This window comes from Bufo gargarizans, chromosome 5 (assembly GCF_014858855.1).
Source record: "Bufo gargarizans isolate SCDJY-AF-19 chromosome 5, ASM1485885v1, whole genome shotgun sequence".
NCBI lineage: Eukaryota > Metazoa > Chordata > Amphibia > Anura > Bufonidae > Bufo > Bufo gargarizans.
This window is the reverse complement of record NC_058084.1, coordinates 280,249,920-280,277,288: the sequence shown is the minus strand read 5'-3', so window position 1 is coordinate 280,277,288 and position 27,369 is coordinate 280,249,920. Positions and strand designations below refer to the sequence as shown.

Here is a 27,369-nt window from a genome sequence, read left to right as displayed (position 1 = left end):
TTGCCTGATTGGAGTCGGGAAGGAATTTTTTTCCCCTTTTAAGTAGGGAAAATTGGCTTCTACCTCATAGGGGTTTTTGTGCCTTCCTCTGGATCAACTTGCAGGATAACAGGCCGAACTGGATGGACAGATGTCGTTTTTTTTCGGCCTTATAAACTATGTTATATAGGACTCTGGACTGCTCTACATCTACGCTTCTTGTAAGGTAACCAAAAAATGGCTGTTCTGGCAGTTTTTTTTACGGTGTTGACCTGACAGGTTGCCAAAAACCTGCCACCAGCCCCTTTAAAGAGCATGATCTCGCTGACAGGTTCCCTTTAAAATAAAGGGAAAAAAATATTCAACAGGGTAAAAAAAAATTATATATATATATATATATATATATATATATATATATATATATATATATATATATATATATAAAAATAATAATAGAGTATCTTTTTTTTATATTTTCTTCCAAGTGCCTTGACTTATTGTGGGGACAATAAGCTACGATCCATCCGTTACTACCCCACCCAAAGAAAAACTGAAGTACAATATTTTTAAACACAGCCATAAAGTTTAATAGCTTACGTTTACAGTAAGTGTTTTCTCCTCCTGTTCCACTTTAACAGCATGTTTCCTTACAGCACAACTTTTTTCATAATAGGATTGTTTTTTTCTATATAAAGGAAGTAGATGTTTGTACGCAGTGCTCTGAAAACAGAAACCAGTAAAAATCAATTATTTCCGCCACAAAATCAGCTCTAAAAATCCTCAAAACAGCCTCCCATTCATTTCAATGTGAATCAGCACTTGCTTTTTTTCCCCCATGTGGAAAACGAAGAAGCATGCCTCATCTTGGAACGGAACGTACTGTATCTCCTATTGAAATGAATGGAAAGCGTAAAACAAATAATCAAAAATTCCGTATGTACATCAAAGTGGAGCGCGGATTGGAAATTCCAGTGTACGTGTAATTAGAATCTAACATAATACAATCACAGCTAATTGTACTCACCAAGTACATTCTTCTGTGTTTAAAGCTTTCAATATGGCCAGTAATGAAACCCAGAGGTCCTATCATTTTGCAGAGAGTGCATTTAAAAGCATCTTCGCTATCAACTTCTGGATACAGTTGAATTATGTATTGTAGACCTGAAAAACACACCAATCAAGCTTTCATATTGAAGGGGGTAGTGATTGTAATCTATACACTTGAAGTGGTTCTAGGCTGTGATGTTAATACTCAATTGATCTACTTTAGTGCTGAAAGTAAAAGATACAATTGACCAAAAACGAGATCCAGGTCATAAGTTCAACATTGTTGGAACCAACACAGATTCCTAAAACTAAAAGAGGTCTCCCAACAAGACTGTACTAACCTCTCTGGCCCCGTTTTGAGATTTCAATGTTTTGGAATTAGTTTTAAGTAAAGCTTCCTTTATTTATAGCAATTACTGTATATTTCAGACTGTAAGACTCCTCCAGGTTTAGAAAACAGGAAATTAGAAAATTTATATTTTCTACTAATTAAAACTTCCTCAGTAGTTTAATGAAGTGGAGGTGTCAATGTCTCTAACTTTAATAGTCTGGAGTAGAGGGGGTTAATAGTTTACAGTCAGTACCTGTTAATCCTAGCGTGTCACCTGTTTGATAATTGAAACAGCAATAGTGCATGTGGCCACATGACAGGAGTATCACTACCACAGTTACAGTGTAGAGGAAAAGGAGATTTTTGTGAAACTCACCTGTAAAATCTTTTTCTCGTCTTTTCCATTGGGGGACACAGACCATGGGTATAGCTTAGAGGTATTACTAGGAGGGACACTATGCAAAAACGAAGCTCCTCCTCCTCGGGCTATACCCCCAGACACCTCCAGGACGACTTCAGTCGTTGCAAAAGCAGTAGGAGAAGGAGAACTGAAAAAAAACACAATGGAAACCATCACACCAACTAAACAAAAAAAGCGGGCGGGAGCTGTGTCCCCCAATGGAAAAGACGAGAAAAAGATTTTACAGGTTAGTTTCACAAAAATCTCCTTTTCTCGTACATTCCATTGGGGGACACAGACCATGGGACGTCCAAAAGCAGTCCATGGGGTGGGAAAAAACCAACACTGCCAGGAAAAGAAACGTCCAGCCGTCAATCGGGCACCACGGCCTGCAATACCCTGCGTCCGAGGACAGCATCAGCCGAGACCAGCGAGTGCAACTGATAAAACTTTGTGAACGTATGCAAAGATGACCAAGTGGCCGCCTTACACAACTGGGAGGCGGAGGCGCGATTGCGTCCGGCACAGGAAGCTCCCACTGCCCTTGGAGTGAGCTGTAATCCGCGACGGGGGAACCTGACCACGAGCGCGATAGGCCGCAGCAATAGCGGAACGGATCCACCGCGCCACAGTAACCTTGGAAGCCGCCAGACCCTTACGAGACCCCCCTCGGGAATCACAAAGAGGGAGTCCGAACGACGAAAGGAGGCGGTGGCCCCCAGATACACCTTCAGGGCCCTGACGACGTCCAGGGAGTGGAGAGCACGTTCCTTGGGGTTCACCGGAGAAGGACAAAAAGAGAGCAGGACAAGATCCTCGTTAAGGTGGAACGGAGAAACCACCTTGGGCAAAAAAAGAAGGAACCGGCCGTAGCACCACCTTATCCTGGTGGAAGACCAGAAAAGGCTCCTGACAGGAAAGCGCGGCCAGCTCCGAAACCCTCCTGATGGAGGTAATTGCCACCAGAAAAACCACCTTCCAGGTGAGGAAGACTAGGGAGACCTCCCTCAGAGGCTCAAAAGGCGCCTCCTGAAGGGCGCGCAGGACCAGGTTAAGATCCCAGGGGGGTAAGGGAGGAACATATGGAGGAAACGAATGCGCCACCCCCTGCAGGAAGGTTCTCACAGGCCCCAAAAAGGCAATAGACTGTTGAAAAAAGACCGCCAAGGCCGAAACCTGACCCTTCAAAGAACTGAGCGACAGCCCCACCTCAAGGCCGGACTGTAGAAAGGCCAGCACCACCGGAACAGAGAAACGAAGCGGCGGAAAACCCGACTTCTCACAAAAGGTCAGATAGGCCCTCCAGGTGCGATAATAGATCCGCAAAGAAGCCGGTTTTCGAGCTCTGATCATGGTTCTCACCACCGCATCAGAGAAGCCTCTCCCTCAGGATGTAGGTCTCAATAGCCACGCCGTTAAACGCAACTGACGTGAATTCTGGTGGTCCCTGAGACAGAAGATCCCCTCTGTCGGGAAGAGGCCACGGAACATCCGCTAGCATTCGGATGACGTTGGAGAACCAGGCGCGGCGAAGCCAATCCGGAGCGATAAGAATGGCCGGTATCCCCTCCGCCTCGATCTTGCGCAGCACCTTCGGCAACAGAGGAAGTGGAGGGAAGACATAGAGAAGGCCGAATCGCTGCCAAGGAGACACCAGCGCGTCCACTCCGCACGCCCTTGGGTCTCGAGCGCGGGCAAGGAACACCGGCACCTTGTTGTTTAGCCGGGACGCCATTAAATGCACGTCCGGACGGCCCAATCGGCGGCAGATGTCCTCGAACACCTCCGGATGTAGGGACCACTCTCCCAGATCCACCTTGGTGCGGCTCAGAAAATCCGCCGTCCAGTTGTCGACGCCCGGAATGTACACCGCCGACAACACTGGCACATGAGACTCCGCCCATAGGAGGATCCTCGCCACCTCCTGCATCACTGCCCGACTGCGCGTTCCGCCCTGATGATTGACGTAGGCTACAGCCGTGGCATTGTCCGACTGAACACGCACCGGCCGAGCCGCAAGGAGGGAAGTCCAGTGGGAGAGGGAGTTGAAGATCGACCTTAGTTCCAAAACGTTTATCGGAAGACGGGATTCCTCCGTCGACCAGACCCCCTGAACTGTGAGGTTCCGGAGGACGCCTCCCCAACCGATGAGGCTGGCATCGGTGGTGACTATCGTCCAGGAGAACGGAAGGAAGGACCTCCCTGATGAGAGATTCGGGGAGGCCTGCCACCAAGGGAGAGACAACCGAACTTGCCAGGACAGGCGGACGGGAGCGTCCAGACCCCGAGAGGTCTTGTCCCAGAGGGCAAGAATCCACTGTTGTAACGGTCGAGTGTGGAACTGGGCATACGGAATCGCCTCGAAGGAGGCTACCATAAGGCCCAGAACCTGCATGCACTCCCGAATGGTGGGACAAGGAGCTTGTAGAAGGAGCGACACCGCCCTCCGAATCTGAGAGGACTTGGAATCCGGAAGAAACACCCGAGAACTCGAGGTGTCCAAAACCATCCCTAGGAAGGAGAGTCTCTGGGAAGGGTGCAGAGAGGATTTGGGTAGATTGATCAGCCACCCGAACCGTTCTAGAGATTGAACGGTGATTCGGACGCTGTCCTCGGCCTGTGGAAGAGACGGGGCTTTTATCAAGATGTCGTCCAGGTAGGGCAACAACGAGATGCCCCTGGTGCGAAGAAGCGCCATGAGAGGCGCCAAAATCTTGGTGAAAACGCGAGGGGCGGTCGCCAACCCAAAAAGGCAGGGCGACGAACTGGTAATGACGACCCCAGATGGCAAAACGCAGAAAGCGAGGGTGAGACTTCGCAATCGGGACATGTAAGTAGGCGTCTTGAATGTCCACAGACGCGAGAAATTCCCCTGGAAGCAGAGAAGCAATAACGGAGCGAAGGGACTCCATGCGAAACTTCCGCACCCTTAGAAACTTGTTCAGAAGCTTCAGATCCAGTATCCTCCTTCTTCGGAACGACGAACAGTTTTGAGTAAAAACCTGTTCCCTGTTCCTCCGGGGGGGGGGGGGGGGAACGGGAAAAATGACACCCCGGTCCAGAAGAGAGGAGACCGCCAAAAGGAGGTCCAAGGCCCTGGCTGGATCCCCCGGAACGCGAGACGGGAAAAAGCGTTCCGGCGGGGTGGACGCGAACTCCAATTTGTAACCGGACGTCAATCTCCAGAGCCCAGGCATCCTGAACGTGAGCCCTCCAGACTTGTTGAAAGGAGAGCAAACGGCCCCCCACCACGAGGGGTGGGGGCACCCCTTCATGCGGAGGGCTGCTTGGGAGCAGGGGGACGGGTTGACTGTGCCCGTGGTCGCCAAGAGGGCTGGGGTTTGAAGAAAGGCTTCTTGCGGGATTCCTGGGATCCCCCAGCCGACGAGGACGAAGACGTCTTGGCCGTGGAGAAGCGACGAAAGGACTGGCCCCGGAACCCTGAAGCCCGAGATCGAAAGGGCAGTTTGGATCTGGGTTGAGGCAGATGAGTACTCTTGCCCCCCGTTGCGGCAGAAATGAATTCGTCCAACTGGGCTCCAAAGAGTCTAGATCCTTCAAAAGGGAAGGTTAGCGAGGGAACGCTTGGAAGAAGCATCAGCATCCCACACCTCTCTACGCTGAATGACCGAGAGGGCCGAAATATGGGCAGATAGGGAAACGATATCCATTAAAGCCTCACAGAGATATTTAGAAGCCTGAGACATTTGGAGAATAAATTCCAAAGTGTCTGCAGGGGCTCCCTGTTTCGTCAGATCCTGGTGGTGGCGCCGCAACCACGCCGTAAGGGCTCTGGCAACCCAAGCCGACGCAAAAGCCGGTCGCAGGGAAGCGCCCACCAGAGAGAAGATGGACTTGGAAAGTGAATCCAGGCGTCTGTCCACCGCATCCAGCAGGGAGGAACCGTCTAGGACAGGAAGGGCCGTGTTCTTGGCCAACCTGGCCACCGGAGGATCTACCTTAGGGGAAGAAGTCCACTTTTCCACCGAGTCAGAGGGGAAAGGGTAAAGCGTATCCATGCGCTTGGTGGCCGAAAATTTCTGATTGGGTCGGTCCCAAGCCTTTGATATGACCGCTGTGAATTCCTCATGAACGGGGAACACCGCGGATTCGGGCCTTTTGGGCGGAAAGAGGGAGAACTCCCGACTAGTGGAGGGAGTGGAATCTCCTTGGATATTAAGTGTCACGGACAGCCTCCACCAATTCGGATACCATGGTGGAAAGCTTAGGCAGGGGTTCCCGCTCCGTGGTCTCGTCCGATCCGGACAATTCCCCTTCGGATTTGCGCTCCCCACGAGAGGGAGAGTCAACCGGGCATGCCTCAAGGCGTGGGGGAGAAGCGGAGTCATCCGATGAGGAATGCTGCCGCTCACGCTGCCTCTTAGACGTCAGACGCCCCCTGTGAGAATCACTGAGAGGAGATGGAGCAGTGGACGCCACTGGAGTAGTAGCTGCCATACGCTCCATGAAGGACATGGCTGCCTTGGCAACTAGGGCCAGATCCGCTGCCGCACTAGACATGGCGGAAGCCCAGGCGGGTACCGCCGGTTCCGCAGGGGCAGAGGGAGGACTGGGCTGAGCAAGAGAAGGAGGCTGATCCTGTCCAGGAGCAGGGCACGAGTCACAGGTGCAGAGGCAGAAAAAGGCAGAAGGCACACCTTGCATGACCCCAAAAGAGCCTGAGAGGAGGCCTTGGCAGATTTAAGTGCCCCAGGCTTTGGCATGATGGAACCCCACAGTAAAAGATCTCCTACCAGTTGCTGCAAAGATCAGGAGCAGAGCAAGCTGTTCTCCTACCACCCAGGCAACGCTAGCAGAAGTCTCCGGTGTAGAGAGATGAGGAGCTGCACGGCCGTGAGCAAACAGAGTCTCCGGTGTAAGGAGAGTCAGAGCGGCATGCCGAGGCTCCGCCCCCCCAAACACGTCATCATGGCGCGAAATAAGCGTGCGCGCGCGAATATAAGCGCACGCGCGATTTGAACAAACACCCCGACTCCCCTCACGCGGCGCAGAAGGGGTTAACAAGGCCATGGAGGAGCGGCCTGCCGGCGGGTGCTGAGGGAGCGCAGCAGCCAAGGCCCGACGAGAGAAGCGCTGAAGCCCACAGTTTAAGGGGGAAGAGATGCCAGTACTCCAGTGCCAAAATGAAGAAAGTGCCCCCATCAGGATCCTTCTTCAAGCTCACCCAGGTAGCCACAGACAAACAGACACAGAGGGAGGGGGAGGGACTGGGCAATACTTATCTGCTCAGCATGCTCCCTCAATGTCCAGACCAGCAGGGATGCACCTCTTCAGACTTCTGACTCCAATCCAGGAGAACAGTGCTCTGGAGGAGGGTAGGCAGCAGGCGTCCCAGCAGCTGGTGGGATGCCAGAACTGACATGTTGAGCCTGGATCCACTTTTCTTCTGTGGGGGGATGGGAGGTAGCCAGGACACGTCGAAAGACGGTGGCAGACACTCCACAGGGGCCAGGAAAGCGCAATGCTGACCGGCGTCCCCATCTGAAAACAGAAAAAAATAACAAACAGGAGAAGAATAAGCGTCAACCTCCTTGGACAGACACTAAGCAAAGACTAAAGTCCTCCTGGAGGTGTCTGGGGGTATAGCCCGAGGAGGAGGAGCTTCGTTTTTGCATAGTGTCCCTCCTAGTAATACCTCTAAGCTATACCCATGGTCTGTGTCCCCCAATGGAATGTACGAGAAAATATAGTACCCACTGTGTAGTCTCCTTACTAGTCTGACTCCGCCCACTGGTGACATCAAAAAGGTAATTTTGCTACACTAAGGGTCTATTCACACGTCCGTAGCGTATTGCAGGTCCGCAATACACGCGGCCAGCACCCCTATAGAACTGCCTATTCTTGTCCGCAATTGCAGACAAGAATAGGACATGTTCTATTTTTTTCCAGAGCCGCGGACTGGAAGATCGGGGGCGCGCTCCGGAAATGCGGACAGCACACTGTGTGCTGTCCGCATCCATTTCTGCCCCATAGAGAATTAACAGGTCCGCATCCGTTCCGCAACCATTCTACGGATGTGTGAATGGACCCCAAGTCAGAGCTTCATGTATTTCCCTGCTGCCTGGGGACCTTCAGCATGAAGAGGGCTGTGTTTCTCAGTCTACTCCATGAACGGAAATGATCACATCCTCCTCTCCTGCCTGCACTGATCACAAAGACTGGCGTTTGGCAGGAAGCAAGAGAAAGTAGTGTGCGGGAGCACAGCCCTCTCATTGAAAGTGCTGTACTAATGCTTCTCGGGATCATTAACCCCTTGATGACATCATCCATATATGTGCAACGGATGTCACCTCTCTAAGGTTCAAGCCCACTCTGGAGCGTAGCGTACACCACAGGTGCTTGCTGTTCACACAGCAGACACCTGGTGGCTATGTTTGCGATGAGCAATCATAGCGAACGCAGACATTTAACCCATAAGATGCAGTGATCAAATGTGACCCAGGAGAGGTGCATTCCCAGGGCCGGAATACCATCCTCTCGCCGAGATCGGGGAAAGCGTTCCTTCAAAGTAATAGGCCTGACCCTGTACAAGGCTACCAGGCCACTTCTCCAATTTTAATTTTCTGGTACTGTGCACTGTACAGGATCCTGAAGAAGCTCCTGTCATCACAGAAAGTGCGTTACAACTTCCAGCATCTACTCCTGACTGTTAAATGTAAGGATTTGGTTTAAATGTCTTAGTTATTTGCTTATTTTTCTTAAATATTCATCATCTCTTATCTGGGATAAAATGTTGGGACTTTGGAACAAATTACTAGTTTTCAATAGAGCTATGGTCTTCCTGGAACCTATTACCGGTAATATTGCAACTTGAGGGGCCACTGTACTCAAAATGGAGCCAAATATTGCAAAACCAGTCAATAAGTATCAGAATGCATCTTTTATTACTGATACATTTCTATTAAAATGGAATTGATCCCAAGTTCATTAACTTACCAATAAGTGGTTCTGTTCGCATTGGACATAAAATATAATCTTGCAGACAGCTATAAAAACATTTCCCATACTTCTGGCCTGCAACACAGCAGTTAACATTACATTTTAATAAAGACTTCACAAATTGTTTAGGACATACTATCATTTTTAACGAAATGCACTCGACGTTGCTCTAGTTTACTACTGAACATATTAAAAAAGTTCAACTGGCTATGACAAAAGGTGATTTGGTCCAATGTTTTCACACTCCATGTGTATTTAGCTATGATTACAGGCAGATATTTTTTACCCCAACTCAGCATTTCTTAAACTAGTTTCCGCAAAAGGGTCTCCAGGGTTTCCAAAGATGAAAATACGTAATGGCAGACAGTACTGCATACTAAAGATCCAGGCAAATCTTCACAGCATTATTACTCGGGTAGATGAGGAGTAATCACTGTTAGGGGCATGCTCTGAGACACACAGGAGAAGAACGGTGTTGGGCCATTTGGAGCAGCACTAAGCAGGCTGTAGTCTTTGGCACTGTAACCGTCCAGCCTGCAGTATGCAGCTGCCCAATACGTGGGTATAATGTTCGCATAGCGCTAACCATGAACCTTCATAATGCTTAGCCTTTCTTCTAAAGTACTGAAATGATGCATATAATATACATCAGCTGACGCCATGACTACCAAGAATCTTTATTAACTTGCTTACAGAACTGTTCTTCATCATTTCAGAGGCAATCCTTGAGTATTGTATAGCCGTATATAGTTTTAGAGCCTAGAACACAGCCTACACCATCAAGTTCTTCAACATTGATTTGTTTTCCATGTTTAACTCTGTGTGTGATAGAATAGCTTGATACCTACTGCCTAGCTGATATGTACTACATACATTATAAATTAAAACCTAACGCCTGTGTCCGACGTTTCTTTTTATTGATTTACAAAAGGAGAAACAGATAATACAGGTACAATGGTAAATGAACAGCGCAAAGATACAGTGCCAGCAATGAACAACTGGGTCCAGTATAGACTGTAAAATATGCAAGAAGCAATCGTGTAGGGGGGAGGGGGGGTGGTCAGGTCCCAGAGAAAATGTACACTATCCCTTATTTAATAAGATGACTACAAGAAAATTAAAAAAGGCGAGCGTTATTAGGAGAGGGTAGGGCGGACTCAGGGAAGTATAGAGGAGGGGGGGGGGGGGGGGGGGTGCGTGCAAGCAGTGCGACGGCTGTTTCTAGCATGAATGTTTCCATGTTTCCTCAAGCAGAAAAAAAGTTAAATTAAATTCAGACATACATCTGAAGTAATAATGCTTACTGTTCACATGCATTACTGAAGAATATTGCAAATTTTTCTTCTTCTCAATCCATTTATTAGGCGTTCATTTATTTTTAATGAACACACTGCCTAGTGAAACTCTTTGAAACGTCTTCAGTAAATGGTGACTCAAATTGTCACCAATTACCAATAAAAATGAAAGACTCGAACCTTCAGAGAAAAGTTTTAACTTCTAACATCACCGCAACCCAGTCTATCGTGACGGGATGAAGGATTTCATCTGAATCTAGTCTCCTTGATACACCTTTTCGTCAGTCAACGTTATCGCTCCTATTTCAAATGTTTACATGGGGTTGCTTCACAATCAACTCTTGAAGACATGAACACAAGCCCATTAAAAAGAAATTGCAATTTTATCACATATTGTGATAAACCTTTAACAAGCTGTTGTGCCTAGAACAAAAATAAGTCATATGCAAAACATGAAGCAGAACACACAAAAAAGAACCTTCTTAGAGCATAAAGTCATACTTTACTTACCATAATAAGCTTCTTCCATCTTAAGGAGTCAGTTCACACCGAAAATGAAACAGAAGATTAATATAAATATAATAACTGTACATATCACTACTGACATTGAGGGGACATCAAACTTTAAAGTGAAATATTCTCCTTTACAAAAATAAGGCCTTTTTCACAAAAGCGAGTTCTCTGGCCGGATCAATTTCAACGGGGCATTGTTTATGAGTGATCACCTGTGCTTTCCGAAAAAAATAAAAATACGCAGCATGTTCTACATTGCAAATTTTTCAAGTAACCCTGCCCCGTAGAACTGAATGGAGCCTCCAAGAAAAACAGAAGGCATCCAGATGCAATGCATTTTTCACTCATTGTTGCTGGGAGATGTTAAGAAATATTCTTCAGTTTTTCATCAAGCGCGTGAAAAACTCATCAAAAACTGATTGCATCCAACACAAATCGCAGATGAAACGGATTAAACTTGACTGCAAAACATATTCCGTATCGCTCGCGTGAAATATGCCTAAAGGTTTTCTGACTAGTCATAAAAGCCAAACTGGCAAATGCTTGACAGCTCAGCCTGTTTTTAGTACATGAGGTAGCTGTACTTGCATATTACACTGCTGCTTTACCACCAAGTTAAAAAAAAGATTACTGAATGTCATTACGCCATTAGAATGAATGAGCAGTATATTTTGAGTTTTGTAAATAATTTGTACCTCTGTCACACTGGTGTCACAGCTTCCATTTACACAGGAGACGTAATAGATGTGACAGATCCCAAAAGAGAGATTTATAATGGGTGTCAGGTTTTGTTTCTTTTACTGGATAGAATAGCGCAGCAGCCACGCTATTCTGGTCAAAGACCAATGGACACCTTATGGAAAGTAATGAAGAGTCTTAGGAGCACGACACACAGCTGCAGTATGTGTTACTGTGGTCACTGATCCATGTGAGTGCACTCTGCAAAAGATTACACTTCTGTTTTTGATGAAAATAAATCCCTTTTAGACATTATGGGCCAGATTTATCATTAGCGCAAGTCAGAATAATGCACAATCGCTAAAACTGCGCACAAATCTGCGACTTTTTTTTGCTCTGCACTTCTGCTCACCAGTTTTCTGAAAGTGGGGGTGTTTTCTTATGTAAATGAATCTCTAGACAGATTTACTATTGGGACTATTTAAAAAGTCACAAAAAAATGCGCAACTCCATTCCAGTGAGGACCATGCTTACCTTATGAGACTTTTTAATAGACCATGCGACTTTTTCGTAAAGTCTTGCGACTTTTGTAAAGCCGCTTACTGACAGATAAACTGCTACCGTCAAACCACATTTATTACAGTCTTAAAGGGCCGATCATAAATCTGACTTGGCTAAAACAGACTTTAGCCATATGTGAAAGTGGAGGGAGCTGTCAGAGTAATGATAAATCTGGCCCTATGTATTTAGCCAATGTCATGTCACAGTGGTTAAACCACTGCAGCCATGAAGAATGTCAATGAGGTCTACATCCAAAACCAGAGTTTATCATACATGTGCCTAGAAACCAGCTCTTCTTGCCAGATGAGATTTAATACACATTCTTCTTGGAAGCCATCTCGCATCAGGCCGACATCGTGAATTGGGCACATGTAGCCCAATAATATAGAGTCTCAGAGGTGCGGAATGTGCAACACTGCAGGTCTCACACTAGCTGTACTGTCAGGTACAAATGAATAATGGTTGGTCTAAGGCACAAACCCCACTTGTTATAGTCCATCGCAAGGACTATACAGTAGACGCTCATATGACACACTGCTTATTACAATTCTCTTAATGTTGCAGGCAATGTAGTATCTTCCAGATAACATGCTGGTTAGGAGAACCGCATTAATGTAGAGTACAGAGGGTGGATATTGCACATTAGTTAGCCAGGACGCCTAACCACTTCAGATCCTCTTCAGGCAGTACGGGGAAAAAAACTACTTATGTAAGAGTGTACAAAGATAACGCTTAAAACTGAAGCGAGTGTCACATACACCTCAGTTACGAGAACATTACAAACCAAATGTGATGAAATGATGGGAACACATGACGAAGAAAAGTTCCCGATATCGGGCTGCTTATGTCACACGTAGCATTACCTTTTTATGTTCTTCATCTTTGTAGTGAGAATCGAGGCCATATGTGTTTAGGCACGCCACTCTGCAAACCTGGGGAGAGGTAGAAATTCCGTATCATGGCAGGATAAAAACTGGGTGGAGTGGATTATTTGTAGTAAAACTTATGCCCTATTCATACAGAGTGAGGCGACAACTAGGGCTGCAGCTAACGATTATTTGAATAATCGATTAGTTGCCGATTAATTTCTACGATTAATCGATTAATCGGGAAAAACGACAAAATTACAAAACAGAGAGGTTTATATGATCTTACTTGAAAAATTATGTTCAAAGGCCATATTAAAACAAATTGTGGACGACACTATTATGGGGGATCTGTGGACGACACTATTATGGGGGATCTGTGGACGACACTATTATGGGGGATCTGTGGACGACACTATTATGGGGGATCTGTGGACGACACTATTATGGGGGATCTGTGGACGACACTATTATGGGGGATCTGTGGACGACACTATTATGGGGGATCTGTGGACGACACTATTATGGGGGATCTGTGGACGACACTATTATGGGGGATCTGTGGACGACACTATTATGGGGGATCTGTGGACGACACTATTATGGGGGATCTGTGGACGACACTATTATGGGGGATCTGTGGACGACACTATTATGGGGGATCTGTGGACGACACTATTATGGGGGATCTGTGGACGACACTATTATGGGGGATCTGTGGACGACACTATTATGGGGGATCTGTGGACGACACTATTATGGGGGATCTGTGGACGACACTATTATGGGGGATCTGTGGACGGCGTAGTTATGGGGGATCTGTGGACGGCGTAGTTATGGGGGATCTGTGGACGGCGTAGTTATGGGGGATCTGTGGACGGCGTAGTTATGGGGGATCTGTGGACGACACTATTATGGGGGATCTGTGGACGGCGTAGTTATGGGGGATCTGTGGACGGCGTAGTTATGGGGGATCTGTGGACGGCGTAGTTATGGGGGATCTGTGGACGGCGTAGTTATGGGGGATCTGTGGACGGCGTAGTTATGGGGGATCTGTGGACGGCGTAGTTATGGGGGATCTGTGGACGGCGTAGTTATGGGGGATCTGTGGACGGCGTAGTTATGGAGAGGGGGATCTGTGGACGGCGTAGTTATGGGGGATCTGTGGACGGCGTAGTTATGGAGAGGGGGATCTGTGGACGGCGTAGTTATGGAGAGGGGGATCTGTGGACGGCGTAGTTATGGAGAGGGGGATCTGTGGACGGCGTAGTTATGGAGAGGGGGATCTGTGGACGGCGTAGTTATGGAGAGGGGGATCTGTGGACGGCGTAGTTATGGAGAGGGGGATCTGTGGACGGCGTAGTTATGGAGAGGGGGATATGTGCACTGTTATGGGCATAACAGTGCACAGATCCCTTTCCTCATAACAGTGCACAGACCCCCCTTCCCATAGCAGTGCCATACACAGACCCCCCCTCCTCCCCATAGCAGTGCTATACACAGACCCCCCCTCCCCATAGCAGTGCCATAGACAGATCCTCCCCCCTCCCCATAGCAGTGCCATAGACAGATCCTCCCCCCTCCCCATAGCAGTGCTATACACAGACCCCCCTTCCCATAGCAGTGCCATAGACAGATCCCCCCCTCCCCCTTCCCCCTAACAGCCCCGGCCCCGATGCTTGCATCTTTATTTTACCTTTTTACAATGACGCTCCCGCTCCTGTAACAGCCAGGCAGAGCGGACGGCGGCGTAACGTCACTCAATCACGTGACGCGCCTGCTCCGCCCACTTCATGAATGAAGGAGGCGGAGCAGGTGTGTCACGTGAGTGAGTGACGTTACGCCGCCGTCCGCTCTGCCTGGCTGTTACAGGAGCGGGAGCGTCATTGTAAAAAGGTAAAATAAAGATGCAGCGACCGCCCGCCCGCCCGAATAGCAACGAATCGGCGATTATTCGATAACTGGATTCGTCGACAACGAATCCAGTTATCGAATATAATCGATTACATCGATTAATCGTTGCAGCCCTAGCGACAACAGCTCTTCTTAGAACACTTTTAAGTACAAACATTATTCTGGCTCGCTTCCCGCACCTTTCAGACATTTAAAGGCATATCCTATCCATATACCATAGCCAGATGGAACAAATAAATCTGTCACCGGGAAATTCACTGTTAAACCAGACAATGGGGGGGGGGGGAATTTATTATTTCTTCCAAACCGGTTTTCCCCGATATTAAAAAAGTCGGAAAACGCCAATGTGCCACTTTTCAAAGAATGGGGAGTATCTATACTAAGCCGCCATTTATCTTTTTACTCTAGTTTTTTTTTTTGCATATGACTGAAATCTAAAACAGCTGGAAGCTGCCACAGATTTCGGTCTAGGTGCATCCTCCAGAAGACTGTGCGCCAATTTACAACAGCAGCGCAAGGAATATCCACCAGGGTAAAACCCCAGTCTATGACACATTCCCTCCAGTAAGGCTAGTTCAGCTGACTAATCAAACATTTCCCTTTGTGATCCATATGCAGATTAGCAGCTAAGTGCACTGAGGGAGGGCTAAAGCCACTCTATACATCCATTTGCCTCTAAATCCTTCTCTTTCTTGACTAACAAAAACAGGCAGGATGACTATGCCAGAACCTATCCCTGTCAAAGAACGGATGGAGGAGCTGGCAAAAGAAGCCGGAAGAACAAGGGTGCACAAACCAACTTGGAGCCACCCTCGGTGCACTTAGGATTGTTGTGATCTGCAGTAACAGGCTTGGCTTGGATCCTAGGAATTTGAATACTGTGATTGTCTCTGTAGCTTGTCTTATCAAGGCTGTTCTTTGTTTTTCCCAGTTGCTGAATGTGAAACATTTAGAAGTCAACAGGGAGACCGTCCAAACGTATGGTACAATTTAAAAATAAAAAAACAAATTTTTTTCACTATACTTAAAAAGAAATGTGTCACCAAAAATCTTATCTGCCAGTTAAAACCAGATAGCAACACATTAACTTATTTTCTGATGGCAGATGTTTTATTCTATTTTCTTTACACAATTATGGGGGCTGCCATCTTGCCTGGGCTGTTCTCAACCACATTTAGAGCATTACAAAAATTCAGAGGAGGGGACCTCACTGACTTCTATGGGAGAGTTTTCTGGGCATGCTCTGTGTCCTGTGCAGAAGTCATTGTACAAGGAAAGAACAGATAAACTCTGACAATCACCTATAGTGAACGGAGGATCCTGTGTTATCTGTACACAGAGGTGATGTAATTACAGGCAGAATTAGAAGTGGCGTCTATTATCAAGCTTAGTGGCCAGTGCAAAAGTCTCCCCGCGAGACGCAAGATTTCGGGCAGAGCCGGCACATGCGCAGTGCGGGCCGGGAATCGTTACAGGAGAAGTTAGTGACTTAAAAAATAAAAATAAAAATCAGAAGCCATTTAACACCTTAGATTTATAAATATAAGGTGTTAAATGGCTTCTGTGCTCCTCTGCTGGTCCTTTTCGTCGGTTGGTCCCAGCAGAGGAGCAGGCATCACAGTGAGTACACACCAACAGTACACTACAGCCCCAGATCACCCCCCCCATCACCACCTTGATCACCCCTGTCAAATCACTAGTGAAAGGGGAAAAAAGTGACCAGTGTAAACGGTCACTTTTTTTTCCCACTAGTATTGACGGTTAGGTTAGTTTAGGCCCCTTTGTTAGGTAGTTAACATCGGTTAGAGCCCAGCCCACCGCACCGCAGTCACTGATTAGCGTATCACTAATCAGCATTGGTACTTTTATAGTATCTGTAAGTGATCAGAACTGATCACAGTCAGATCTATAATAGTATTAGTGTCACCTTAGTTCCCCTCCACCCAAAAAGCAGTGTTTGCCTGATCGGTCGCCCACACGTGCGTTCACCTACGCCTGCCCCGCCACAGTGACAAGATAGATAGATAGAGATATAGAGAGATATATATATATATATATATTTTTTTTTTATCACTGCACAATCACTTTACAAGCGCTGCAGCGATAAAAAATTTATTTATAATATTTTTTAACAATCGCTGCGGCTTCCGGTACTTCACTAGCCTCCCATTTGTAAGACAGGCTTGCTTTTTTTCTTGGGTAGTCTCAGGGAATACCCCCTAAATTTAGTTGACCAAATGGCAAGTAAGGGGTATTCTTCTGAAGAGGCCTACAGGCTTCTGACCCAGTCGGATGAGGAATGGGAACCCTCATCTAATGAATCCAGCGGGTCAGAATACGAACCTGTAGAAAGCAGTGGCAGTCTGACCCAAAGTTTGGACAATAAGGTTGAGGTCCCTGATACCACCAGGCGTACCTGACCACGTGTTGCTAGACCACAGGTTGCGCAGGATCTGCTTCAAGGGCAGCAGAGTGGGGCTGGCGCTGTCGGATTATGTGGTGACGCATACACCAGCAGCGCAGCCCATCCTGGACCTAGTACCAGCACAACATGGTGAAGTGGCGAGCACAAGAAGGGCAGTTGAAGCTGGTACAGTGGCACGTGCAGTAGTTCCCCCGTCGCAGCCACCGCACAGACAGGCCCGTAGAGCCTCTAGAGTCCCTGAGGTGCTGGCAAACCCTGATTGGCAGCCCCCCCCCCCCCCCAACTTCAGCCACACCAGTAGTTCCCCCTTTCATCGCCCAGTCTGGAGTTCGGGTTGAGACAGCTCAGATCGGATCGGCACAGTTTTTTAAGCTTGTTCTTGACTGCAGAGCTCTTGGACTTGTGGTCTGGTATGCCACTCAATTTATAGCCGCCAAACCGGGAAGCTTTTATGCCCAGTCTTTCTGGTGGAAACCCGTCCAAGTTTCCGAATTTAAAACTTTTCTGGGCCTTCTCCTCAACATGGGTCTAACAAAAAAGCATGAATTGCGGTCATATTGGTCCACAAAACCAATTCATCACATGCACATGTTCTCTGCTGCCATGTCCAGGACAAGATTTGAGACTATCCTGCGTTTCCTGCACCTCTCGTCCCAGAGGCCACCCAGCTTTTGACCGGCTCCACAAAATTGGGCCCCTCATAGACCACCTTAACACCAAATTTGCAGATTTGTATACCCCCGAGCAAAACATCTGCATAGACGAGTCCCTTCTACATTTTACCGGGCGCCTTGGCTTCAAACAATACATCCCAAGAAAGAGCGCCCGGTATGGGGTCAAATTGTATAAGCTCTGTGAAAGGGCCACAGGCTATACGCACAAATTTCGAGTCTATGAGGGTAAAGATCAGACCCTGGAGCCGGTCGGTTGCCCTGACTACCTGGGGAGCAGTGGGAAGACAGTCTGGGACTTGGTGTTACCCTTATTTGGCAAGGGGTACCATCTTTATGTGGACAATTTTTACACAAATGTGCCCCTCTTCAGGCATTTGTTTTTAGAACAGATTATCTGCTGTGGCACCGCATGATCTAGTTGCCGGGGCTTCCCCCAACAGCTCGTTACCACCCGTCTTGCAAGGGGGTGAGGGCTGCCTTGTGTAACGAAGAACTGCTCGCAGTGAAATGGAGAGACAAGCGTGACGTTTACATGCTCTCCTCCATTCACGCAGACACGACAATACAAATTGAACGAGCAACCAGTGTCATTGAAAAGCCCCTCTTGGTCCACGACTATAATTTGCTCATGGGAGGGGTGGACTTTAATGACCAGATGTTGGCTCCTTATTTACTTTCCCGCAGGTCCAGACGCTGGTATAAGAAGGTGTCTGTATTTTTAATTCAATTGGCACTGTATAATAGTTTTGTTCTCTACAGTAAGGCTGGGAGAACAAGATCCTTCCTCAAATTTCAGGAAGAGATCATCGAGAACCTCCTGTATCCAGGAGGTTCCGTGGCCCCAACCACCAGTGTAGCGAGCCATCTACACGAGCGACATTTCCCCAATGTCGTTGCTAGTACCTCAACCCAAGCGCCACCGCGAAAAAAAAGTTGTGTCTGTAGCAGGAGTGGAATAAGGCGTGACACCCACTATTTCTGTCCTGACTACCCTGCCCTATGCTTAGGGGAGCGTTTCTGGAAGTACCACACACAGGTACACTTAGCATAGGGATCACATCTCACAGGACAGGCACACAGGGCTGCTGCAAACCTCTCCTTTCACCTGGGACAAAGTGCATAATGTAATTCGCCACATCTTTGGGCGATTTGCACATCTTCCCCATGGGGAAGGAGAGGTTTGTCCTATAAAAAGGTTAAAAAAAAGCAAAACAAAAATAAAATAAAAAATCACTGGTAAGCAAAAAAGTTAATGTTCTGTTCCAAAAGTTCAATAAAGTTAATGTTAAGAAATTTATTGCGTTGCGGCCTGTTTTTTTTTTACCTTCTAGGTGGACCAACCGATGAACCAGCTGCAGCACTGATGCTGCTGTCAGATTACACAAAAGTCGGTGTATGCGGCGCTGCAAGACGAGATTTCTCCTCTGCAGTAAAAAAAAGATACGTTTGCCGAGGCTTATGAGCTGAGGTGCAGTGTTCATATGCTTTGGCAAACACTTTGTATATAAAAAAAAATTAATAATAAATAAAATAAATCCCGGCAATGATTTATTCACCCACATCGATTGATGTGAATGGAGAAGTCGGGTTTGCCAGGGCATACGGGCTGAGTCGGTTTGGATGTTGGGCGGAGCTCCTATGTCCTGGCAGACGCCTTTCCCCTCTTTTTTTGGGCAGAGATTTTTTCATCCACATTCGATGCGAATGAAGAAATCTGTGCCGTTAATTTTTTTCAGCCCAAAAAACTGAACGGGAAAGAAAAAAAAAAATCTCATTACCCGTATGCTCAATATAAGGAGAATAGCAGAAACTCCTAATGCTGGCCATACATGTAATCATTGTGGAGACCCTCAAATGCCAGGGCAGTACAAGCACCCCACAAATGACCCCATTTTGGAAAGAAGACATCCCAAGGTATTCGCTGAGGGGCATATTGAGTCCATGAAAGATTGAACTTTTTGTCCCAAGTTAGCGGAAAGGGAGACTTAGTGAGAGGAAAAAAATAAAATAAATAAATAAATTTCCGCTAACTTGAACTCGCCATTCCCCTCACGGAATACCTTGTGGTGTCTTCTTTCCAAAATGGGGTATTTATACTGCCCTGGCATTTTAGGAGCCCTAAAGCGTGAGAAGAAGTCTGGAATCCAAATGTCTAAAAATGCCCTTCTTAAAAGGAATTTGGGCCCCTTTGCGCACCTAGGCTGCAAAAAGGTGTCACACATGTGGTATCGCCGTACTCAGGAGAAGTTGGGCAATGTGTTTTGGGGTGTCTTTTTACAGATCCCTATGCTGGGTGAGAGAAATATCTCTTCCGAGTACGGCGATACCACATGTGTGACACTTTTTTGCAGCCTAGGTGGGCAAAGGGGTCCAAATTCTAAAGAGCACCTTTAGGATTTCACAGGGCATTTTTTTCTTTACACATTTGGATTTCAAAACTTCACGTATTAGGGCCCCTAAAATGCCACATTTTTGTACCATAGTTTGTAAACGCTATATCTTTTGTGCAAACCAATATACACTTATTGCATTTTTTTTTTTTTTTTCAAAGACATGTAGAACAATGCATTTATAGAAAAATGTATATAGAAATGTAGTTTTATTTGAAAAGTTTTACAACTGAAAGTGAAAAAAGGTCTTTTTTTTGCAAAAAAAATTCTGTAAATTTTGATTAATAACAAAAAGTTAAAATGTCAGCAGCAAAGAAATACCACCAAATGAAAGCTCTATTAGTGAGAAGAAAAGGAGGTAAAATTCATTTGGGTGGTAAGTTGTATGACCGAGCAATAAACTGTCAAAATAGCGTAGTGCAGAAGTGTAAAAAGTGGTCTGGTCATTAAGGGGGTTTAAGCTAGGGGAGCTGAGGTGGTTAACTCCGGTCCCCAGGGCCCACCTGCCAGTCATGTTTTCTGGATTTACTTAGTATTCAGTAGGTGATCGAATCTGTTTCAATGCATCAGGACTTACTACAGGTATTTATTCTGTGGGATATTCTCAAATCATGAGCGGCAGGTGAGCCCTGGAGTTGAGGAACACTGGTTTAGTTTACATTTAGGTGGTGACAGATTCCCTTTAAAGGGGTTGTCAATCTTTGGGAGCCTTTATGCCTAACCACTCACCTCTCCAGACACAAGGAGGGACGTATACTTACCTGCTCTCAGCCACTCGGTTCTGGGTCCTCTTTTGCCCTTGATGTACTCCAGGCTCCACTTGTAAACTTCCACTTGACTTCAAATGGCTGGTCACGGCAGTGACAAGTGCCTCAAAACAGCAGATCACTAGAAATCACTTTGTGGAGTCAGTGGCAGCAGCAGTACATGTGACCCACACTCAACCAGAGGTTTACAAGTGGGAGCATAGCGCATCAACAGGGGAACAAAGGACAGCAGGTAAGTATGCATCCCTGTGCAGGTCCAGAAAGGGGGGGGGGGGGTAGAAAGAAAGGCTCCCAAAGCTGGACAGCCCCTTTAAAGAGGATCTGTAACCTCTCCTGAATAGTCCATTTTAGCTATCACTTACATTTACCATGCAATAAAAATTCTGGAGCATATATTCTTCTATGATGTCCTATCCCTTTATTATTCCTGCCAGTAGATTATGAATGCACGCCATCAGTTGGCAATTAGGGTCCAGCTGGGAACTACCAGTTGTGGGGGTGTCCCTGCACATTCTGACACTATGCAGTCAGTGTCTTAAGAACAGAGGCTCCAGAATGGTTATTACCTGGATAATGCAAGAAGTTACTAAAACAGACGTGTCAGGCGAGGGGGCAGGTCCTCTGTAACGACATAGGTGGCAGAATTAATGCATGAGAATATTTGATGATAATAACCTTAGTTTTGCAATTAACAACAGAAGATTAATGGACCGTAAAAGCTAAACCCATCTAAAACAGAACATAGTACAATAAGAAAGTCTGCTGCATATCTGGAACATGGCTCAGATCTTGTTTTCTGCAGCATGTGAAAGTGGTTTTGTAAAACATTCTGTAAAAATCCACTAACTCCACCACTAATCGGTACACCATGTATTCCAAGTGTGCTCGTACTCAAATGCTCAACACCACTAAGCCACACCTCCACTCAATATTAATAACAAATATCTTTATTAGCTCTTATGCACACAACCGTAGTTCGGGTCCGCATCCAAGCTGCAGTTTTTGCGGCTCGGGTGCAGACCCGTTCACTTCAATGGGGCCGTAAAAGATGCGGACAGCACTCAGTGTGCTGTCCGCATCCGCTGCACCGTTCCGTGGGCCCGCAAAAAGAACATATAGCATGTCCTATTCTTGTCCGTTTTGCGGACAATAGGCATTTTTACAATATTGTACTAAAACTAGAGCAAGAGCAGTAATAAAAAAAAAAAAAAAAATATATAATCTCTCTCAAACTGCTTCTATGGAAAACCGCAACAAATAATACCGTTTTGTACGTAGCAGTTTTCTACACTGGAGTCAACAGGTAAAATATACAACCATTACCACATACCTTACAAAAGTATGACTTTTTCTTTTTCACAGATGAGACTTTCCTGTGAACACTCATTGTGCCAATATGGTCCTGCAAAACAACAGAAACAAAAATTCAGCTGGGCTGCGGACTGTCATGATTGAATGCAGACCAGGTCGGATGTGCAAGGAATCCATTTTTTTTTTTTTTACCAAATATACTAACCAGCTCCCCTCAAGAAAGATATTTTTTTTATCTACTGGAGCACACTACATGTGAAAAGAACGGCCTGTTTCCATTTCAGAAATGTACAAGTGGGCAGCAGACCGCATAGGTGACCTATCTAGTGGTAAAGTCCTGAAATACCCCTTTAATATCTTCTCTTCTAAAGATTTACACCCTTGAAGTTAGGCTTATTGCACACTAACGTGTGCGCTCCGTGGCCGTACTGCGGACCGCATTTGCGGATCCGCAATACATGGACACTGTTCAGTGTGCATTCCGCATCACAGATGCGGACCCATTCACTTCAATGGGTCTCCAAATCCAAAGAGGCGGATTGGCGCGGAACGGAACCGTACGAAAGCACTACGGAGTGCTTCCGTTCCACAAAAAGATAGAACTTTTTGCGATCCGCTGCGGCTGCCTCACAGTGGGCGTTTGCGTATTGCGTTCGTGTGCAAGAGGCCTTATAGACTCAAAGCTACACGACTTCAGATAACATGCACCCTCTCTACTGATATGGTAGGATCTTATGTAGGTGGATATATTCTCCCATGCCCCCCGCTGTGCACCTACAAAGTAGCAGTGGACATATCCTGCAGTCCTCCTCATTATGTACAAGCGCTCAGGGCTCTGAACGCATTCCTGGACCAGATTGCAGACAAACAGCAGGTGGACAGGGAGGAGTAACCACACACAAATGACTGTTCCAAAAGGTGTTCCTGTATTATTGCACTTAGTACAGCTTGCGGGATGAGGTCAGTTCCCCTGGCTACGGGCACTTGTGAGCCCATGTTACTGCACTGCATGTATGATTACCAATCAAACATAAGAATATATGCACACACTGCGTATTACACACAGATTTGCATGCAAAAAATCTGCAGCATAGCAAAATAGCAGCTAGTAAATTAGATTTTCAAAAACTGACCTACAATGTGGAATCTGGATTTTGGAATATGCAGTAAGGCAATTGTGCGGATTTTCAGTGCAGGTTTCACCCTTTGTAATACAAAGGGCGAGTTCTGGGGCAAATCTGAATCAAAATCGATGACAAGATCTGCAATTAACACATGTGGATTTGGTACAGAATTGCAGTGAAAACGCACAAAAATCTGCATAAACTACACTGTTGTCTGCATGTACCCTAACAGATCTGCAACCAGTTTTCAGTAAAAAACAAAACAAAAAAAACTCAGACATTTCTACGGTTTGTCTTCTGCTGCTTGAATGTATATACACTATTGGGGCTCATGCACACAACGGTAGTGACCTGGTGTCTTATTTTACATGGTTTAAAGGGAGCCTGTCACCTGGATTTTATAGAGCTGAGGACATGGGTTGCTAGATGGCTGCTAGCACATCCGCAATACCCAGTCCCCATAGCTCTGTGTGCCTTTATGGTGTAAAATATAAAACAAAATGATTTTATAGATATGTAAATTAACCTGAGATGAGTCCTGTCTGCTCCATGCTTCAGAGATGAGTCCAGCCACACCCACTGTGAAGGAGCCCAGCACCACCCTGGATCCTCCGAATCTCCTCCTTGCTCCCGGACGTCACAAAGCTAGAGCGCCGTAATCTCGCAATGCGCGAGCTAGCGCATGCGCAGTGTTAGCACACTGTTCCTTCCCTGAGCTGGCATCAGCCCCAGGGAACGAATTGCGCATGCGTTTGCTCGCGCATCGCAAGATTACTGTGTGCTAGCTTTGTGACCTCAGGGAGTAAGGAGGAGATTCGGAGGATCCAGGGTGGTGCTGGGCTCCTTCACAGTGGGTGTGGCTGGACTCATCTCTGAAGCATGGAGCAGACAGGACTCATCTCAGGTTAATTTACATATCTATAAAATCATTTTGTTTTATATTTTACACCATAAAGGCACACAGAGCTATGGGGACTGGGTATTACGGATGTGCTAGCAGCCATCTAGCAACCCATGTCCTCAGCTCTATAAAATCCAGGTGACAGGCTTCGGATTCGGATGATGCGGGGCAGTGCTGGGCTCAGAGTCAGAACTCTGGACTCATCTCTCAAGCATGGAGGAGACAGGACATATCGCAGGTTTATAATATATATATATATATATATATATATATATATATATTATATATATATTTTTTTTTTAATTTATTAACACAATAAAAGCACACAGAGCTACGGGGACTGGGTATTGCGGATGTGCTAGCAGCCCATGTCCTCAGCTCTATACACAAAATCCCAGTGACTGATTCCCTTTAAAGGGGTTGGCCATTTTCTAATGGAATTTGTCAAACCACCATACAGTCAGATATGCGTCTTACAAAGATACATGACTGTATACCGTCCGCCAAACACTTACCCGTCACCCTCCACGCCCATAAGATGATGGCGACCTCTTCCCCTGGCTACTATCTACTCTGAGCAAGATGTATGCGTCCAGCACATTCGCAGAAACAGGCAGCAGAGCCCCCTGTGTATGTGCATGCACCAGACGCAGCCATCTGCGCAAAATATGTACCCCGGAGCAGTCACCTCCATCTGCAGGCCATGGACAGGTGAGCGTGGGTGTGCTTCACCGACAGGGGGCCCTCCATTAGGTCAGCTGGGGGACAGTATAGACACAGATGCTTGTGTGGACAAAACATGACAAGTGACATATAAGCCATTTTAATATTCGGTTAAAACTTGCAGTATTTCTCTACTAAAGAGGAGGTAAAACAGGGCCACACGATTTACTATGTAAAACATGACCCCCAGACTCAGAAACTACTGCAATCCCCGATCAAAGATGGCTGCATGCAAAGCACCAGCCATAGGTGAATACACCGAACGGTAAGTGCACTTGCGCTTTACAAAGGCAACAGAACCTAAGCGTGTACAGCATACGACGCCATCCAAGATAGAGCTAAGAACGCATGGCGAGGACTCAACCCTTCAGTACTACTGCGCCCATCCTCCCACGTAGTACTCACGTTAACAGGTCGAAGGGGACAGAGTATAGGCCAGAGTCTCGATTCCCATGAAACAGAGCTAGTTCCTACAACAGGATTATTGCGTCTAATCTCCATGCGCCGCAAAGACCATGTGACGTGACCATGTCATGTGACAGGCTAAAGTCTAGGGCTAGTTATACGCTTCTAACGTCATTCCGACCACGTGACCATTCCGGCGCCGACGTACTTGCACGTGATCAGGTCACACAAACCTGCTTATTTGAGGACACGGTTTGGAATAAAAACTTGGAAATGGGAGTGGTGCACTTTTTCTAACATGAATGGCAGCTATTGGCTGGTGTCTCCATCTGTTATTACTCTATAATGTAAATCAGTCATCCAGGTTAGTACCTATTACAAACCACTAGATGGCGACTTAATCTTACGTACCCATTTCAATTTCCCTGACTACTTGGATAGAGCTTGGATAGAAACTGAAGACACCACACCAGTGAAGAGGCTCTGATCTAGCCCTCTATTCAACTCCATCCAATCCAACTAAAGTCAACATCTGCATTAAATGTATATCTTCTCCCTCTGTTTGTTTGGAGTAGAAAAAATAAACAAAAAATGGATTCCATAAAAATAAAAAAAATCCGGTGGAACAGTTATGCACATTTGGCATCCACAGGGGTGGACTGGAAACTTGAAGTGGCCCTGGTAAAAAAAAACTAAAAGTGGATCTATGTTGTAAGTGGATTCAGATTGACAGAAGGCGGAGCAACACAACAGTGGCGTCTCTAGCTTTCAAATTTTGGGGGGGCACACTGGGGGCCAGGACAAAAGTAGGGGGGCAGCAATAACAACGATACATTTACACAAGTACGCTTAGAAATGCTGCGATACTTTACCCAATACCTAAAACCGCAATAGGGAAGAAAAACCCCAATCACTCAGATTTCAACATGTCCTAGCTGCCTGGGGATCTGTGGATGACACTTAGGGCCCTTTCACACTTGCGTTCTTTTCTTCCGGCATAGAGTTCCGTCGTCGGGGCTCTATGCCGGAAGAATCCTGATCAGTTTTATCCTAATGCATTCTGAATAGAGTGAAATCCGTTCAGGATGCATCAGGATGTCTTCAGTTCCGGAATGGAACGTTTTTTGGCCGGAGAAAATACCGCAGCATGCTGCGCTTTTTGCTCCGGCCAAAAATCCCGAAGACTTGACGCAAGGCCGGATCCGGAATTAATGCCCATTGAAAGGCATTGATCCGGCCTTAAGCTAAACGTTGTTTCGGCGCATTGCCGGATCCGACGTTTAGCTTTTTTAGAGTGGTTACCATGGCTGCCGGGACGCTAAAGTCCTGGCAGCCATGGTAAAGTATAGCGGGGAGCAGCATACTTACCGTCCGTGCGGCTCCCGGGGCGCTCCAGAGTGACGTCAGGGCGCCCCACGCACATGGATGACGTGATCGCATGGCACGTCATCCATGCGCATGGGGCGCTCTGACGTCATTCTGGAGCGCCCCGGGAGCTGCGCGGACTGTAAGTATACCGCTCCCCCCTCCTACTATGGCAACCAGGACTTTAATAGCGTCCTGGCTGCCATAGTAACACTGAATGCATTTTAAATACGGATCCGTCTTCAAATGCTTTCAGTACACTTGCATTTTTCCGGATCCGGCGTGTAATTCCGGCAAGTGGAGTACACGCCGGATCCGGACAACGCAAGTGTGAAAGAGGCCTTATGGAGGGGGATCTGTGGATGACACATACCGTTTATAGCATCTTATGCTATGTGTCATCCACAGATCCACCCCATATCAGTGTCATATCGGGATCCCTCTCCCTATAAGGCCCCATTCACACATCCGAAATTTGCGTAACGGAATTGCGGACCCATTCATTTCTATAGGGCAGCACGGCGTGCTGCCGGATACGGAAACGCAGACCCGCACTTCCGGGTCCGCAGTTCCGTTCCCGAAAAAAAATGCGGACCCGCACATTGCCGCTGTTACGGACATCTGAATAGAGCCCAACAGTGGCACAGATCCCCCCATAACCGTGTCATCTACAGATCCCCCTCCCTATAACAGTGTCATCTACAGATTCCTCCCCCCCCCCAGTAACAGTGTCATGACAT

At 46.8% G+C, this 27,369-nt stretch overlaps 1 protein-coding gene across 2 annotated transcripts in view; it reads right to left on the bottom strand.

Moving 5' to 3' along the window:
* Positions 1-25,413, bottom strand: part of LOC122938072 — a 116,915-nt gene extending 91,502 nt beyond the window's left edge. Inside the window, exons 1-8 of one of the 2 annotated variants that reach the window (XM_044293356.1) lie at positions 25,265-25,315; positions 22,131-22,202; positions 21,367-21,421; positions 12,628-12,696; positions 10,523-10,541; positions 8,715-8,792; positions 1,004-1,140; positions 577-699 (exon numbers count right to left, since the gene is read on the bottom strand). In XM_044293356.1, the coding sequence (XP_044149291.1) occupies positions 577-699; positions 1,004-1,140; positions 8,715-8,792; positions 10,523-10,541 (357 nt within the window). In that variant the 5' untranslated portion in view covers positions 12,628-12,696; positions 21,367-21,421; positions 22,131-22,202; positions 25,265-25,315. Of the gene's footprint in view, positions 1-576; positions 700-1,003; positions 1,141-8,714; positions 8,793-10,522; positions 10,542-12,627; positions 12,697-21,366; positions 21,422-22,130; positions 22,203-25,264 lie in introns of both variants that reach the window. The other variant, XM_044293355.1, reaches the window with a different exon arrangement.
* Between the last annotated feature and the right edge of the window lie 1,956 nt (positions 25,414-27,369).